At 42.1% G+C, this 17,274-nt stretch overlaps 2 protein-coding genes and 1 long non-coding RNA gene across 3 annotated transcripts in view; 1 reads left to right on the top strand and 2 right to left on the bottom strand.

Moving 5' to 3' along the window:
* LOC311210603 lies at positions 1 to 2,574 on the bottom strand. The gene is made up of 3 exons (XR_014618539.1): positions 2,359 to 2,574; positions 1,358 to 1,412; positions 1 to 605 (listed from the first exon to the last, which is right to left on the bottom strand). It is a non-coding gene; the product is annotated as an uncharacterized lncRNA (long non-coding RNA).
* A 184-nt stretch (positions 2,575 to 2,758) lies between these two features.
* Positions 2,759 to 4,700, top strand: METTL21A (methyltransferase 21A, HSPA lysine). Its single transcript, XM_084289061.1, has 3 exons — positions 2,759 to 3,027; positions 3,160 to 3,271; positions 4,270 to 4,700. Exons 1-3 carry the CDS (start codon positions 2,887 to 2,889, stop codon positions 4,665 to 4,667), a joined length of 651 nt encoding a protein of 216 aa, XP_084145187.1. The 5' UTR covers positions 2,759 to 2,886; the 3' UTR covers positions 4,668 to 4,700.
* A 4,508-nt stretch (positions 4,701 to 9,208) lies between these two features.
* The window catches only part of CREB1 (cAMP responsive element binding protein 1), a 39,585-nt gene continuing 31,519 nt past the window's right edge, over positions 9,209 to 17,274 (bottom strand). Inside the window, exon 8 of the mRNA XM_084289326.1 lies at positions 9,209 to 15,726. Within this exon, the coding sequence (XP_084145452.1) occupies positions 15,586 to 15,726 (141 nt within the window). The 3' untranslated portion in view covers positions 9,209 to 15,585. The remainder of the gene's footprint in view (positions 15,727 to 17,274) is intronic.

Genomic DNA, 17,274 nt, shown 5'->3' on the forward strand with positions numbered 1-17,274 from the left:
TCAACAACACAAGTTTCCAGATACAGAGTTTAAAAAAAAATAGATTGCTTCTATTTATACCTGCCTTTGCCTTGGTAACCAGAGACTGTGAGATGGATGCAGTATCTTCCCCACATTGGGGATGGTATTGTGGTACATGCAGTGTCTGCAGAGCCATCACAAGAACTGTTGCATTCATTTCTAAGGCAGGATTTTAAACATTGAGCAGTAAGGAGAAAATTTCAGTAAGGAAGCTATATTACTATAGCTCCGAAATAATTTGCACTCATTTCCAACTCATCTACTTGATTCTTTGATCTTCTGAGTATTACAAGGACCGCTACTCTGAAACACTTTTTAAAATTACCCGAAGAAGCTTATTGGTATAGCGCAATTTACTTACAGTTGGACACATTACGCCTTTGTTCTATTAAGCAGTTGAATGAGATAAGAACAGACTTGAATCAGTGTTTCTTTTAACTCACCCTTGCTTTCCATAAAATGAGCTGTTTCCTACTTTGAAAGTTTATCTGCTGCTTAGGTGTCTCTCTTGCTTTCTGCAGTCTTAAAAGGATGAACCAAGGTACATTCTTGAAACTTTATCATTGTGCTAAGCTCTCACCCTGCTGGGAGAAAAAGCATTTCAGTTCTGGACAATTGTTTTAGGCCTAAAATTCTCTGTTGTTTCATTTTCCTTATCATTTTACTGTCAGGAAGGGTGGAAAAAAAGCACATCTCTTTCTTGCCACTATAGTAGTTGGATATTGTAACTTAAAAAATAGATTTGGACAGGGAGAAAGTTAAATTTAAGTTTAATTTAACTAAAAGCTTTCTGAGCTTTTAGTGCACTTGATTGCCTTTTAATAGCTTCACTATCCAGTTCTAATCTGGAAAGTAATTCCTGACCTTCTGTCTAAGGCTCATGGAAGTCAGTGCCAAAGAAACATTAGCAGGGAAGAAGGGAAAATACTTCTGGGAACCAAAGCAGGATCGCTAGAGAACCTGCTGATCTCCAAAGATATTCAGGGATATTTGCCTTACAAAAACACATTCCTGAGAAAAAAAACACTCACTACCTTATTGTCTTTGAGAACAAACGTGTACATTTTCATGTACAGCCTCCTTTCGCTCTAGTTACTATCTAGCCAGATTCTACATCTTCCAAAATACAGCTGGGGAAGAAAACTGCTGGGGGTGGGGTGGGGGGAAGGAGGGAATTAGGAGCACTGGAGCACTCATCCACATCTCCTAGACTGGAGATCCCAAGGCTGGCATGTGATTTAGGAGGTGGAGGCAAAAGATGTGTGCCATTTGGGAGTTTCCCTCCATTTGGCTGATGGTGTAGTTTAAGCACAGTGTAAGTGAATCAAAAACTCACCCAAGCAGAGCTCTTATTTCAAGTGCAATCATTCTCCTAGCTTTTCCCACATTGCCTATATAAATAATTAAAAAAAAAATAATTGAGATAATAGCACAAGCAGCTTCAAACTCTGAAAAGCAGAAGCAGTGGCAAGGGACCAGCACTTTAGGACATAAAACCACAGTAAGCTGAATCATCTCACCTGCTCTGGCATGCTTATGAGAAGAAGTCTGTATTGCCATAAGACAAGTACAAACTGGTTTGGGGCAAATGAAATACTGGTTTTCATTCCCCTACAGTAGCAGAACCCTAAAAACAAGCTCTGGTTCCTGCTACCCCTGTGCAGCCTGTAATGCTCTTCCACAAAGGTTCATGAATCTTGAGCCATTCAGTCGAAATCAACGGCTTTCACATGTAACCACATTTGCTTTCGTCTGCCAGCCAGATTCACTGCTTCCTGTGGGAAAGTGTGGGTTTTTTTTTTGAGCTGGTTATGCTCCTCAAGTTTGAGGGCTGGCCTAACTCTTCTTTCTGGTGGTGACTTCTGGTTGTGTGCCGAGCCACACAGCCAGAGATGGGCACAGGGAAGCCATGCTACTCCATGGCCCCACTCCCCCAGGCATTTTTCTTGTGGCCCTCTGCACACAAGGTCTGGCTCCTTGCACGGGCTGAAGAACAGGTCTGGAGCTTCTATGCCTGTGGGTGGAATACCTGCAGCAGTGCTTCTAGCGAGCTGGAGTGCAAGCGCTGCCAGGACGATTCCCCAGCCCTCCCATGGCCTTTAGCAGGCTTTGGAGCAAGTTCAAGTAACTGGTTATGAAGACAGACAAAGGAGAGGAGCACTGTGTTGTTTTGCCAAACAAGATTAAACGGAGCCAAAGGTGAAGAGAAACCCATGCACAAACAAGGCAGCAGGAGCGTTAGCGCCACACTCCCACTCAAGAGCAACTCTGGCTTTGCTGCCGTGGTCAGTATTCTGGCCAGATGCACAAAGAGAGATGTGTTTCTGCCATGGTTACCTGGTTCTTGAGGGGCTGCTTCCAGGCTGGTAATGAGTACTTGCAGGGACCACGTTCACAGAGCTGGCAGTGAGCGATGAGGCTGGCAGGCTGGACAAATCTGTTTCCTTTATGGCCGTTACCTCAGAGCCCTGAAACAGAAGACATGAGCTGAAGCCACAGAGAGGCAACAGTGGCAGCAGACAGCGCCTCACAGAGCGCTTGGCACCTCTTACCTTTCGGTATGGCACCCAGGTGTCAAAAAGAGAAGCCCACCGACAAACTGGTACCAGTTAGATGCTCACTGGGTGCCGTGTTCCCCCCTCCCCCGCTCCTTTCTTTCGTGTTTTCCACTTCCGCCCTCATTTTTTTTTTTCCTTTTTCCTTTCCCCCCCGCCCGTTGTGCAGCTCCTACCCCCACTCCGAGCCCGCCGCCGGGCCGCGCCCCGCCTCAGGCGCCCGGGGAGGGAGCGGCGGCGGCGGCGAGAGGCCGTGCCGGGAGCGGGGCCCTTCCCCCGGTTCCCCCGGTGCCTGCGGGAGGCCCCCGGGATGGCGCTGGTGCCCTACGCGGAGGGCTGGGGCCTGCAGGGCCTGCGCAGCCCCTGGGCCACGTTCCGCTTCGCGGGGCGCACCCTGCGCCTGCGGCAGGACTGGCAGCGGCTCGGCGTGGCGGCCGTGGTGTGGGACGCGGTAGGTGCTGCTGGGGCACAGCCCGTGTGCCCGGCCCTTCCCGCGACCTCCTCCCTCGGTGTAAATCAGCAACGCGGTGATAACCTGACTGAGGCGAGCCCCGTGCTGAACTGGCCTTGTCTCCCCGCTTAGGCTGTCGTCCTGTGCGCGTACCTGGAGATGGGGAGCGTCGATCTCAGAGATCGGGCGGTGATCGAGCTGGGAGCTGGGACGGGGCTGCTGGGAATAGTGGCCACGCTGTTGGGTAAGGGTTGGTTTGTTTGCCTGAAGCGATTTACAGCTGCACTAAAACTGCCACTGTTACAGCTACATGCCTGGTACAGAAGTTAATACCAAAGCCACCGATGTGAACTGGGATGTATCCTGCCCGAGTCATCTCCCTTTCTTGTCAGCCTTCGGAGCCTGCTGCGTTATTTATTGTGGCGGTGGTGCCATGGCAGTGTACTTTATGGTGGGACCCTGCTAAGGCTGCCGCCTGTTACCATGGTAGGCAGCTCGGCAGCACGGAGTTCTGCAGCTCTCTTCCCCTGGGGAGCAGGAGCTGTACTTGCTGTCTTCCCCTCGTCCTAAAATGCAGCACCGATGAAGCTCCAGACAGAAATCACTCTGTGCTTGTGTGAGCCTTGGTGGCCTGCCTTGCAAACAGGGAAACCAAGGTCTGGAGAAATGATTTACCTGGGATCCATGGCTGAGGCAGGGACAGGGTACGATGTTAAATTTGTGCTAACTGTCCCAGACTAGCTTTGTAATTCAAAGCTCTAGTGACTGTGGAAGGTGCCAATTGAAATAATAGAAGCAGTGGCATGACCACATTTTGTCAAACTGCTAAATCTCACATCCATAAATTTAATCTGACCTGTGAAATAGGCTCTCTAGCTGCCTCTCTTCAACAGCACAAGTAAGGAATCAGAGCAGGTTAATTGTAGCAATCCCTTTAACTTTGTTGTCACCTATGGAAAGGCAGAAAGTAACTACTTTCCCACTGAGAAAAAACTCCAGGACACTTTGTTTAATCTGACAATCTTTGTGTGAAAAATACTCTATATTCTTAAGTGACTGATGAAGAATAGGATGTGTGGAGACAGCGGGCTTTCTGCTTGTTTTGCTCTTTTGTTTTTAGTCAAACAGCTTAGGGGAATTAATAGTGTTTAACAGGAACTAAGGAGGCTGCTTGACTTAGAGCACTGTATTCCAAATGCTGTTTACAGACATTAACCTGAGACAAACTCTTGTACCACCTAGGTGCTCGTGTTACCATCACAGACAGGGAAGCAGCACTGGAGTTCCTGGAGTCAAACGTACAGGCTAACCTACCTTCTGAACTCCATCCAAGAGCTGTGGTGAAGGAACTGACTTGGGGAAAAGACCTGGATAATTTCCCTCCAGGAGCATTTGACTTCATCTTCGGTGCAGACATCATTTATCTGGAAGAAACATTTGGGGAACTGCTTCAGACATTAGAGCATCTATGCTCAGAGCAAACTGTGATTCTTCTTTCCTGTCGTATCCGCTATGAACGGGATAACAACTTCTTGAAGATGCTGAAAGGCCATTTCTCTGTATATGAGGTCTACTATGATTCCAATAGGGACATTCATATCTACAAAGCACAGAGACACAGTCACAAGGATGACTTTTGACTCTATACTTTGTTAATAAGCCACTGATCCTGTTCAACCCTATCCTAGTTTCTATTAAATACAATTGTTCCTAAGCATATAATTGCAGAGGTTGTTATTTCACCATCTTCTTCCACTTGGTCTGACAGAGCAAGGATTGTACTTACCTTCTGCTTGTTTAAGTTAAAGTTCTGCTTCATTCCTCAATAACAAACATATAAGGTCTTCCACTGACTTTTTATCAAATGTAATTTCTGAAGCTGATTTAAGCTTCAGAAATCTTCATGCATGAAAAATGTCATAAAAAGACCTGTTGTTTAAAATCAAACAACACTTAACTTCCGTGGGAAACTTAGATTGGGGATTAGGATAGATAAAGTGGGATTTTTCCTCCTTATAATTTCAGCTTTAGAAAAGTAAAGTAATATGGAAGAAATATAAACTAAGACTGCAGCTCCAAATGCTTTAACTCTTCAAACCTTCTGCACCTTTAAAGTTGCAGTAAAAGAAGCCATTCAAAGGGCAAAACCAACAAAGGGAGATGCTATTAAGTTTGTCTGTTGCTGCCACTGCTGAACTGAAGAGGCACAGGGAAACAAGGGGTGGGTCAGCAGGGGGGGAAGGAGCAGCATTGCAGAGTAAGCCAACTTGGAAATTAGCGGTGATTATATCTGACTTGCAATTGTGGAGGCTATGCCTGCAGTACTGAAGCAGTCCTGGTTCCTGGGTTGGCCCTAACAGTCTAACTTTCCCTCACACGGATCAAGGCTCCTCTGAGCAGACAGAAACGCATGCCAGCAGGGCAAATAAAACAAGGAGACTCAAACTGCTTTTTAAATACCAGTCCTTGACTCTCAGAGTACCACTTCTTACATTCTACCTCAATTTGTTTGGGTCACCGTCTCTGAGGGCAGTTATTTAGGAGAGGAGACTGCTGCTATAAAATCTTTAGAGTTGGGGGGAATGTATTCTTCTACTACTGGGGAGCTTGAGGCAGCATCTAGATTTTGGCATGCCTCTGGTGCACAGTGATAGTTAGATGCTGTTTTAAGTAACCTGCTTTTTTATCTTTAGCTTTTGGAAATACCTGTGTGTTTATCCCATAAAACCTACATGATAAATAGGGCAGCTGGGAATCTGAATCACACCACTAGCAGATTTCCATCTCTTTCTAATGGTAGAAGCAGGAAACTAGTGAAAGCAGTGGCCTAGATTTTTTTTTTTTTCCTTTAAACTTAACCCAGGTCAGGTTCATGCATGTCTTTGGCACTGACAACAGCAAAAGCCAGCAGCTGCTTTGGGCCATGGATGTAACAAGCTCTATATCTCCTCTGCTTCTATCAAACTTCCCAACTGGATAAGATGCAGAGGGTCTGTGGTCCAGAAATGAAAGGTAGACTGCAATCTGGAAATGACACATTTGTCATTATAGCTCCGATCAATGAGGCCCAAAGGTCTTGTGTTTCATCACTGGAGAGTCTGTCAGCTGTTTTCAGCTGAAGTTCTCTGCTTGGCTCTGAACTCAGCCTGAGGGTGGATGTTTTGTAAAACACTTGCTTACATTGGTCTGTTTAGAAGCCACATGGTGTCACTAAAACAGTACTTACACAGCTTGCTGGGAATCTGCAGTCTGAAACCAGTGCTTAAGTCCTTTGAGGGAAGGAGGACATCAGCTTTAATTAAAAACAGAACATAGAATGAGTTTTAATGTGCCAGACATAGCATTTTCTGTCCTATCAACTGGGTGAGCAATGCTTGGGAAAAAAAAATTACAAGCTCTCCCCACTCTGTTTCTGTATAGTTTCTGGAATGTGACTAAGTTCTCACCACTCCTCTTCCTTTTCCTCCCCACCAGTGCTTCCTTCTCTCTTAGCTTGTCTGTGGTCACTGCATATTTTAGCTTCCCCTGGGGCTGGAGCTGGCAGAAAGCAGAGGGCTGTTTTCTTGTGCCTGGGTGTGCATGTGACTTGGCCCATGGGGACAGTCTGCTACCTAGCCATGCTCAGCTCTTGCAAGAAGCTGCAGCTTGCACTGTTGCCGTAGTAGGAACCTGCTTAAAATGCTTAAACAGCATAGAAGAAAGCCTAGTGTAACAATCTACGTGCTGTTAAGAAGGGGGTTTTGCTCCAGGCATTGCTTTGACAGTAGAAGGTTTCAATTTTTAAAACAAATCAATTTAACTGTATCACTTTCTAATGTTTAGCAGCTCACAGCATGTTTTCCTAGAGCTGCTGTTACAACCCATAGCCTTCTGAGAGCAGGAATGTGGCAGAAGAGATGAGGCCTGACTTTTGCAGTGCTGCTGTTGCACAGGAGCTTTTGCAAAGCTAAGGGAGTATGTTCGAAGGCACTGCTAAAGAAATGCTGCTGCTCATAAGTAAATACCCATGGAGCACAGCATAAGACAGATGCTGGCAGCTCAGGCGAGTGCCTTGCCCTGAGCTGCAGAGCAGAAATTTTGGTGGCCCCACGCCGCCCAGTGAGCTCCGAGTACAAAGCAGCACCCCCTGAAAGGGGCACCTTGTCTTCTGACCACCACTGGAGTGCAGGCACTCCTTTAGATTCAGATGAGACCCAAATCTAGGCAGGCTAAGCAGGGCCTGCCTCCTCTCCCTCCCATAGCAGTCCCTTTGTGCCTGCAGACACTCATTTTGCATTAAGTGAGGCCAGCAAGCTATGGCAGGGCAGAACAGGGAAATGTCTTCTAAGATGCCCCCCACCTCTTCATAATAGAAGAGAGTAAAGCACATGAGTTGATGCAGCAATACGAGGGCAGGGGTCCCCATTGCCAGTGTTAACTAGTAATCTGAGGAAAGGCAGGCTGTGGGGTGAGCCAAGAGAGAGAAGGAAAAAGGGAGAATAGAAACACTGCTGCTGGGCCACCACCCCAAGCACATCAGTTCTGGTTGCTTTTTAAGCTACAGTGTTCAGTGGCAGGCAGCACCTGTGAGAACAACTCAGCTGAATACCCCACTCCTGTTGGGGTGGTGCTCTCACCCTCCTGCACCAGCCAATGAGCAGTACCTTCTGCCATCCAAAGCTAGGCTACAGAGCTTTTTTTATATTCCCATTACACAGAGCTTCAGGCAAATGCTGGCTGTGAAGCACTCCAGATGTGCAGGACAGCAGTAGGACAGGTGTAATTGCCCAGTCAGCAAGCACTGAGAGCACCTCTCTGCGGTGACACCTGAAAGCCTGAGGTGGAAGCAAACTCTGGTGTCCTGACCGATCAGTCCCAGGTGAGCTTCTGATGCAGAACAAGATGATGCACATCAGTGCTTCAGCAGCTGTATGGTATTTATGCTAACACCCTGCCCAAGCACTTTCTGTCACTGTGTTCATCCTAGAACTAGAGAAATCGCCATGATTCCATTTTGGGTGGTTCCACTATATCAGTCCTGCTTTGTGACACGATGTGAACTCACCTGGAGGCAGGACCTGTTTGTGCATCAGTCCCTGAGCAGTAGGGCAGTGCATAAATAGACTTGCAAGAGAAAAAATACTCACCCCTGGGAGAGGATCCAAGACACAGGAAAGTGACTGGATAGACATGAACGTGATGTGAATTTCTGTAGTCATTCCTCAAACATGTCATGCTGTGAGGAAACAAACTTTTCTGAAATGTCATTGCAACACTGAAGTGGTATTCAATTAATATAAAGACATGGACTATGATATTCAACTCTGTTTTATGGACAAAAGAGCTTTGCGGTGCAGTATCAGAAGAATCAGCTTTACCAGATGACCTACTGACTGCAGAGGGACCTGCATTACCTGATTCTTTCACCATGAAATTCAAGACAAACTGCATTTTTATCTTATGGACTAATCCCTGCTTGATTCTCCTTCATTACCGAGACGTGGATTTTGTGAACAAGTATAGGACTGACATTATGCAAGTGCTTAGTTGTGAGAACTACAAAATCCCAGCCATAATGAGCTGACCTTTCTTCTTTGCCTTGATTTCACTAGAGGTGTGTTTGCATCAGTGCTGAATTTGTTCTTCTGGCTTTTATCCCGGTGTTTTGATTCAGCCTTGCAGATTACATAATCAAGTTACAATCTTTGCAATGCTTGCTGCCTTCTGTTCTGTTCTTAAAATTGGTAGTACATGGCTTTCAGGAATGCTTAAAAGTGGGAAAGACAGCATATTTAAACTGTGAAAAGAAAAAAAATCTTTCACACATTATTAAAAAACAAAACTAATTGCCACCAAAGCAGATACAAGAAAGCAGGTTTAAAAATAAGTATCAGAAGTGGAAGAGAAACTGTTATTCAGGATTTAACCTCTCATTAATTCTATCTAATTAAGATTTAAAAAGCCTTCTATTTGGGAAAATTATCTCATGAATACTCACAGCAGGCCACAGAACATGAGAGGACATCATCATTGGCTTAAAATATGCCTTTTCACATATTCCTTTCTAGTTTTACCCCTAAATTAGTGTAAACTGATCATCCTGTCCAAAAAAGAGACTTTAAGAGTTTTTAAAAGCATGTTTATGTGACTGCACATAAATGTTTGTGTAAAAAGGGAGTTATGACAGTTTATACCACAAAGGTTACAGTAAGAAAAAGCACTTCTTTATGACAATAATTCACAAATTCACAAGAATCACTTTAATATACAAAGCAATTACTACCATTCTGAAACACAAAGCAGCTAATATGTACATAGTGTTAATAAAATGCATTATAACCCAGTACATTTTTTTTTTTTAAAAAACACAGATAAAGCACAAAAAAAAAAGTAAAAAAAAAAAAAACCACAACAGGGATGTTTCTAAATTTTGGGGAAAATGTAAATAAGAACTTATTTTCCTCCAACAATGGATTTTCATTTAGTCTTTTAACTTCCACAGGAATGTGGGAGTCAAGCTCAAATACCCTGTTCTGTGCTGACATGGTTTGGGTAAAGAATCAGAAATGCAGATGAGGTGAACTTGCTCTTTCCAGCTTACATTACAAAGGGAGAATAACCACCCTCGCTCTGGAAGCTTCCCTGAAAAACACTGTTTCAAAACAATTTCAACTTATAAATCCAGACTACAAGTAACTCATTTTTGAAATGAACAACCAACCTGTGGACAAGTCTGTGGAGGGGTTGGCTGCCAACTAGCACCTCTTCTTGTCCTGTTCCCCATCCCATCCCTAGAAGTCCATATAAGCAGCACAGCGTCAAATCTCATACAAACTCGCAGTTCTAGAACTTTTTAAACTTCATGTTTTTATATAAATAAACGTCATTACACACACAAAAAATGGAGTGGCACCTGGATAAAACACAACTTGTGGAGAGCATCCAAACATCCCCAGTTCTTAACAGCGGCCATTTCCAGGTAACTGACTGGCTCAAGGCCTGCCTTCCCCTTGGTCTCACACTCAGCTATCCTCTAATTTAGAGAAATACATAGTTGAGGCTGAGACCCAGTGAACTGACTGCTCCCAAGTCGTGAGTACAGTAAACGGTCAGCTTATGGAACTGCACTAACCGTGGATCACTACGGCTGATCCCTCGCCCTTCCCCTGCCAGCACCCAGCTCCTGGTGACAGCTGGCTTTTTGTCCTTACTGCTGGTGAAAACAAGACCTAAACTCACCATTGAGTAACACAAGTCAAAACCTGCACTTGCAGCACCACAACAGGTCAATGTCTTCAATTTGTGCTACGCAAACTAGGCTGAGCAAGTCTCTTTGCAGGCCAAAGCTTAAATACACGTAAAAAATACATTCCAAGGCAAAATGCTTGAAATGTAATCCCCCCTTCACCAACTGGATCTGGTCCCTTTTCCTAAAAGATGCACAGATTTAAGACACATCCATCCACAAACCTGAACCTGTCACAAGCACACAGCAGATAGGTTTTCATCACCCTGTTTCTCTTTACCAGTCCAGCTCCTCCCAGAGTGACCAAGCTTCACGATACATTCAGCTTTCTGCAAAATCACTGTCTTTTACGACTAGCAAATTCAAAAGCTTAGGAAATTGAGTTCCCAGGCACAGTACGTGAGAACCATGTACGTACTGTATGCTTTTAAAACCTGCTTACGGTGACATATTTCAGGATTGTAGATAATTATCATTGTTCCTGCAAAAGGAAGTTAGTTGTGCTTTTTTTCTTTTAAAGCAGGCTGACACGCTATCACTACATCTTCAATTCCTGGTGCCAAAGAATTGTGATTTTGATTTATTTTCCTAGAATGCAACTTCTAAAATTTGCAGCCAAATTTCAAATTAAGAAAAGGGGAATAAAGTGACTGAGAAGGAATTTAGTTTTCCTTCCAAATTAATTTACCTTTCTCACTTGGGGTCACTGAACTAGTTCTACTCTGTCTAAAAACAATTTAATAACCATCCTATGCCTACTGCTATGACACCATACACTTAATTCTTTCCAGTCTTCAGTAGTGCCAGCCCAGATCTGCCATTTTGAAGCAATGCCTACTGGAAGCCAGGTGCTAATCAGCAAGTTAAATTGTTGAAAGAGTCAACTGCTGTGGGGAGAGGAGTGAGTTGTGTGCAGGTGGCAGGACTATAGCAATTCTGCCAGGGAGCTTCTCAAGCAAACCCAATTTCTCTCTTTTTTTTTTTTTTTTTTTTGTTCTGCTTTGTGTTTTTTTTTTTTTGTGTTTTTTTAAAAAGTGCACATTTTAATTAAACATTTACAAAGAATACCGTGTAACAAAAATAAATACATGACCTTTTGGTTAGATCATTGGCAAATGTGACATCACTAACCTGCTTCAGGGTAAAAAAAAAAATGACAATAAAAACAGGGTCTTAGGAAACCAATGAAATCCCCTATGATCTGTTGATCTGTCGTAGATTCGCAACCACTGATAATAAACTTGCTTTGGTGGGGAGACTTGTCTTTAACCCATAAAAAGCACTGGCTATCTGTCTAAAACAAAATAAAATTAAAAAAAAAGGCAGAGGCCAGTTTTCACTAATAGATGACTACTTGCAGCTGCTGTTTACTGGAAGCCCGGATTTAAAAAAACAAAACAAAACTATAGTACAAATTTAGATCAGAAACTATTAGGGCTGTTTTCCTTATTAAATCTAACTTTTTTTTTTTTTTCCTGAGCCTCTTAATGATTCCAAACACCCCACCAGTTTTCTGATCAATGTAAAGTACCAGAGAAGATAGTGGTCTGCAACAAACATGAACTACACAAGAGCCAGAACGTATAGGTGTCTGTACAGTCCTGACAATGACAGGCTAAAATTGTGCTTTCAGATACAAGCAATGGTGCCAGCAACTATCTGATTCACTGGTGAAATCACTGCTTAAATAAAAATGCACAGCCACTACCCCAGGAGGAAAACAGAAGTCTTACCAGTGGTTCCTTTTAAAAACAACACCTTAACAACCTTTCCAATTGATCTGCCTTTGATATATAGCTGCCAAAGAGAAAAAGCACAAAAGTGAATTATTCTGCAGGGTGGTAGTTGTTTTAAAACAACTGGTTATATAATTTCAAAATTCTCCATCAAAAAATAAAAAAATAAAAACAAACCAACTCACAAAAATCATGAAAGATGAAAATAAAATTCTTGAAAATGGATAACTGAGAAACAGCACAAAACAAATCAGTAATAAGCGCTAGAATAATGCAGCCCAGGACTACTGGGGCAGGGGAAGCTTTCACACACGCGCACACATCCACACACACCCAGACACACACAGAGAAGTAAAAATTTTTTCTGACCTCCATATACTATAATACTCAGCATTCCTGACTTAAAAGCTCTCAGAGCTGTAGATTATATACTGTGTGTATATATATATATATGTACATATATTATACATATGTATTTTCCAAGAATATCTAAATTAAAAGAGCACCTCTGACAATATCTTAACTGCCTGACTGGTGCTGTTGTTTTGCAAAATAATGACATTACAAAAATTATATTTCAAATCAATTCTTGTTTATTATGAACATAATGGATCTAGCCCTTTCTAACCCTCTCTTCAGGTAAAACAGGCTATCAATTCTTGAAAACTCACAACCGTGAGATATAAAACTAACCTTCCCTCCCCCCTGCCAGCATAATTGCTGTCCTACTTCCAAATGGCCTTAGTTTATAGAAGCTGATTACCCCAACCTCACTACTTGGTAAGTAACATATGAATGAATGCCTGCATCATATCCTTTCCCTTTTTGGGTCACTATGAGTAGTAAAGTATGTATGGGTAACCCTAGCCAGCCTTGTACTTGGCCTAATACATTTTTTATCAACATCATTTAAAATTTCCATTAAAGAAATTCAAGTCCCTAAATCCTCAGTGCAGCATAAATAAAAATAAAGATTCTCGCAGATCCCTAGGTACTTTAAAATAATGTTCTTTTTCTCAATTAAATGCTAGTTGCTAACGCAGTCTACACTAATAACACAATAGACTACTCACAGACCACGCACAGACAAACTGGTAATGCAGTTCTCCTCTCACTGCTTCACAAATTGGCTTCAACGGAAGAACCATGTCCAGGAACTGCTTTAGGCTCCCCTGTCCATTCAGCTGCCAGGCTTTGTGCTGCATGACTACCAGTGAGTGCTCATGACCTGCTAGGAACAGCTCCCAGATCTCGGCTAGCCTCATGCAGTTTCAGTACAAAACCTCAAGCTTTTGCAGACAGATGGTTCTGCAAAAGAGAAAGCCTTCATGTAGGAATGTACATCTTTTCTTCATGTTTCTCAAAGCTGGAGAAACCATCCCATGTAACTGTGTAAATCAGGCCATCATAAAGTTAAACATTTTACGAGAATTACTCCTGCATTATCAACAGTCTATTTCTTGCGCTAGTTCTGAACAACTGGTAACCGTCATACATGCACATATTCTCTGTCTTCAAAAATCAGACAATTGTTAGAAAAGCACTGCTGAGAATTTAGGGTCTTCTTTAAATTTGCATTGCTAAACTCATAAATTCATTTTCCATTAAATAAAATCATGAAAATCAATTCTCCATGACAGATAAAAATAGACCATTTATAAACCCCCTCAAAACTTAAGTTGAAAATGAATTCTTTCATAATTCTGATACTTATTTTCTCTTATTTGAAATACAAACAATTTGAAATTATTGATAACTCTAGATTTAACAATAATGCTACAAGTTTAACCCTGCTCCTTTTAAAGTCTCTTGGAAACTGAATGCCCTCTCAAATGAGAAAACTAGAACTTTTAATACTGCTTAGCTGTTTGAGACTCAACTATCAAGAGTCTTGCAAAAGTTCTTCCTACGTCACATTGATTGTATAACCTTTTAGAAGCTCATGTTTGAAATTTATCTTAAAAACAGATAGAGCAAATGGGAAAAAAATATTAGCTAATACTTTGCTAGGCAAGGCATTAGTATAGACCAGAGTCTTATTCATATGTCTCTATACATAAAAGTTGGACCAGAGGCCCAAAGTAAACATACTCCATCAAATGACCCAAGTTGAGAAATGAAGAGACTGGCTTCAGAGGGCCAGTAAACAAACTGAGCATGATTCTTTTTGACACACAATGGAAGTCCTAATGCCGAGTAGTTATTTTTAACATGATCTACCTTTTTAACAATGTAAATCTGTGAAAGATCATGTTTCCTCAGTACACACAAGAAGTTTGATTTTGCAAATGTCTGAGGCACATAAGTAATTTTACCTACGTGAATAAACTACTTGGTAAATCTGACCCTTTGCATGAAAAAATCCTCTGCATAAATTAAGAATTTGTTTAGCCTGGGAAAGTTCAAATAATATTGTCTCTTGAGAAGCAGAAGCCAGTCGGAATATTCATGTTTGAAGTTCTCTTCGATATTTGAGGTTGTCCTGGCAGTTACCATACTGCAGTTTAATTAACGGATGGAAAGCGCAGCCTCAAAGTTTGAAAAATAACCTAGCAAACCAGGACAATGTTTCCATTAAGTACAATAATTTCAATTACATAAGATAGTGGTAGGGAAACAGAAATACCTGATCGCTTGAGAGGACTTGGGACAAACCATCAGAGAATATGTATGTGGAGTTGGCCGTGCTTCAACTGTTTAGTTGTTCTGCATACACATAGGTAGTGCTTTCGTGTGTTACCCTTGCTTACTACACATCTGTTTTCAAAACGTCACTATTGTACCTTTTTAATTCTGAATTCCGTCCCCATCTAAATATCATTTGCCAACCAATAACCTCTGAAGCTGGTGTTTTCTTTCTGTGCATTCAAAATGCTGAACACACTTGCACACATATGCTGCAAGAAGCAACAACTGACCAGTGAAGCTCATTTCAATCCATTTGTTTCTGTGGAATAGAGTTTTCACTAGTCCAGGAGGGACTAGTAATGCAGATTACACATCAGAACCCCTCCTGTGCTAGTTTAAAAAAGGTATGTTAGCTCCACACACAGAATGTGACTGTGAAGTGCCTTTCCTTTGGCATGCCACTTAGACATGTATTTTTATAGTTTAAAACAAGTATGTGAAACCAATTTGGCAACCACTGCTTCTTAATTGCACCACGCGTGCTCCACGTATGCCGGCCCACAGCTCTCTGGGCCAAGAGGCTGGGGTAGTTCCGTCTCTAAGGCAATGGAAAGAACTCAGCACAAATTCTTGAAATCATTACAAAAGGACCCTCCCCCACAGTAACTTCCCAAGTGACCACTGTTATTCCTTGAAGAGGATGGGGAGATGAGAAAGGAGCCTGTTCTTCTTCACGCTGAGATTATTTGACGATGAAAATAATCTTGTAAGGGGAGAACTGGAGGCAAGTATTTGAACATTCACAGTTTGATGCAAAGCACAGATGAAGTATATTCTGTAGTTGCTTCAGGCAGTTTTGCGCATAGAAAAAAAGAAATGTTTAGAAAATAAAAAGTTTACATTGTCTCTCTGGGTATAGCCAGAACCAGTCTCTATCCCACCTGGACAAGTGAAAATGGGAATCCAAAATTAATCCGATTTGTGGCAGTAAAGGTCCTTAAGTGCTTTTAACTCCTCAATCAGTGTCTTGTTTTGGTTTTCAAGCACAGCCACTCGATTTTCTAGACATTTCACATACTCCTTTTTCTTCCTGCGACATTCACGTGCTGCCTCTCTGCAAAGCAAAAAAGGACATTCAAATCCAGAACAATTACTTGCAGACACCAGCTATTGAACTGTTCAGGTCAAACCTTTACCTAATACTGTCATTTTTACAATATGCAGGTACTGGAAGAAACATTCACGAATTAGTAAAAAAGGCTGACTTCATAACAATTTCTCAAGATCCGCGGTTTGTTTCAGCATATAGATCCCACTATGTTAGGCTCTCTTCCTGCATCATGGCTTGTCAAAGCAGTATACTGTAGATACATGTAACAGACATGCTTGTTTGCCCTGAATTGTGAGGTGCAAAGGAGAGCAACTTCAAAAGGAGAGCGAATATTCCTTCATCGTAAATACTGCATAGATTGGTGATAACATCAATGTTCTGGGAAATGAGAGGACAAAATTGAACCCAGTTCTTCCACTCATTAGGTAAGTAGTAACTGTACTACAAGTTAAAAAAGAGCATCTGTTCCAGGATCTATCTAGTAAGACAACTCTAAAAGCAACTTTTGAAATTCAGCCAGCTCTGCAAATGAAACAGGATGAAAAAAAAAAATCTAGTTTGTAAGCCCTGAAAGGACTCAGGTATCCATTTTACACTCCTACAAACACAGGTTCATGTGCTTGTAGCACTTCAGTGGGCCACGTGGAACATTTGTATTTTAAAGTCATTTTACTCTATTACTTGTTTCACCAATAGATTAACTACTACTACATCAGGAAAGAGTTGTGCCTCCCAGTGGTGAGCTACTAAGTTGTCTCTTGGGTGACAGCTTTTTCTTTCTGTGACTTTGTGCCAGCTTGGGCTGCGTGTTAAGCCACTTTGAGTCTGTGTACATTAGGTTTGCATTATGAACAGCTAGAGTTACAGTAGTTTACACAACAGCTTTTAAAATGTAAAAATTGCTCACAGAGAAATTGCACAATAATATCTATGAATATTTACACTCCAATCCTTCATTAAGTACCACCTCCCCATATACCTCCTCTACATCCTTCTCCCCTGCTTCCCTGTGGAGCCCAGATTTGCAAATACCTATTAAGTAGGCAGGCTAAAAGCACCAAAAGCAACATGATACTGTTGCAAAAGCTGTCCATTTAACTCAAATGGAGATAATTTTCCACTGTTTTTCTTGGCTTTTCCAAACAGCAAAGCCGTCTTTTCCTGGAGTACGGTTTCTGACTCAGTGAAGGGATTCAGAATTTTAAATAAATTTTTCACAAATGCAGAGCTAGAATGGGTGAACAATGACATCTACTATTTACTGATATCCAAGAAATATGTAAAAAGGGAAGACAGGTGAGATTATGTAAAAAAGAAAAACAGAAATTTAAAAAGTGAACTCTTGTTCTTCAGCACTATTTACCTCTTCTTTCAAACTACCCAAACAAGCAATGGGTTTGCTCAGGCTTTCTGTTGTGTTCAGAACTTAACAATCCACAGAAGATAAATGCAACTGTGTGACATAACAGAATGACAGACCAATTCAACAGCACTTCCTGGGGCTTTCCCTCCACATTGGGGAGGGAAGCACAGCCCTTTCCCTGTCA

Source organism: Netta rufina (genome assembly GCF_964035555.1).
Source record: "Netta rufina genome assembly, chromosome: 6".
In the NCBI taxonomy this organism is placed as follows: Eukaryota; Metazoa; Chordata; class Aves; order Anseriformes; family Anatidae; genus Netta; species Netta rufina.

What these genes read in the sequence shown, in the direction of transcription:
- METTL21A (XM_084289061.1), top strand. Translation starts at nt 2,887, where the DNA reads ATGGCGCTGGTGCCCTACGCGGAGGGCTGGGGCCTGCAGGGCCTGCGC. An exon ending in CGGCCGTGGTGTGGGACGCG is followed by an intron (nt 3,028 to 3,159) that starts GTAGGTGCTGCT and finishes CTCCCCGCTTAG; the next exon opens with GCTGTCGTCCTGTGCGCGTA. An exon ending in AATAGTGGCCACGCTGTTGG is followed by an intron (nt 3,272 to 4,269) that starts GTAAGGGTTGGT and finishes TGTACCACCTAG; the next exon opens with GTGCTCGTGTTACCATCACA.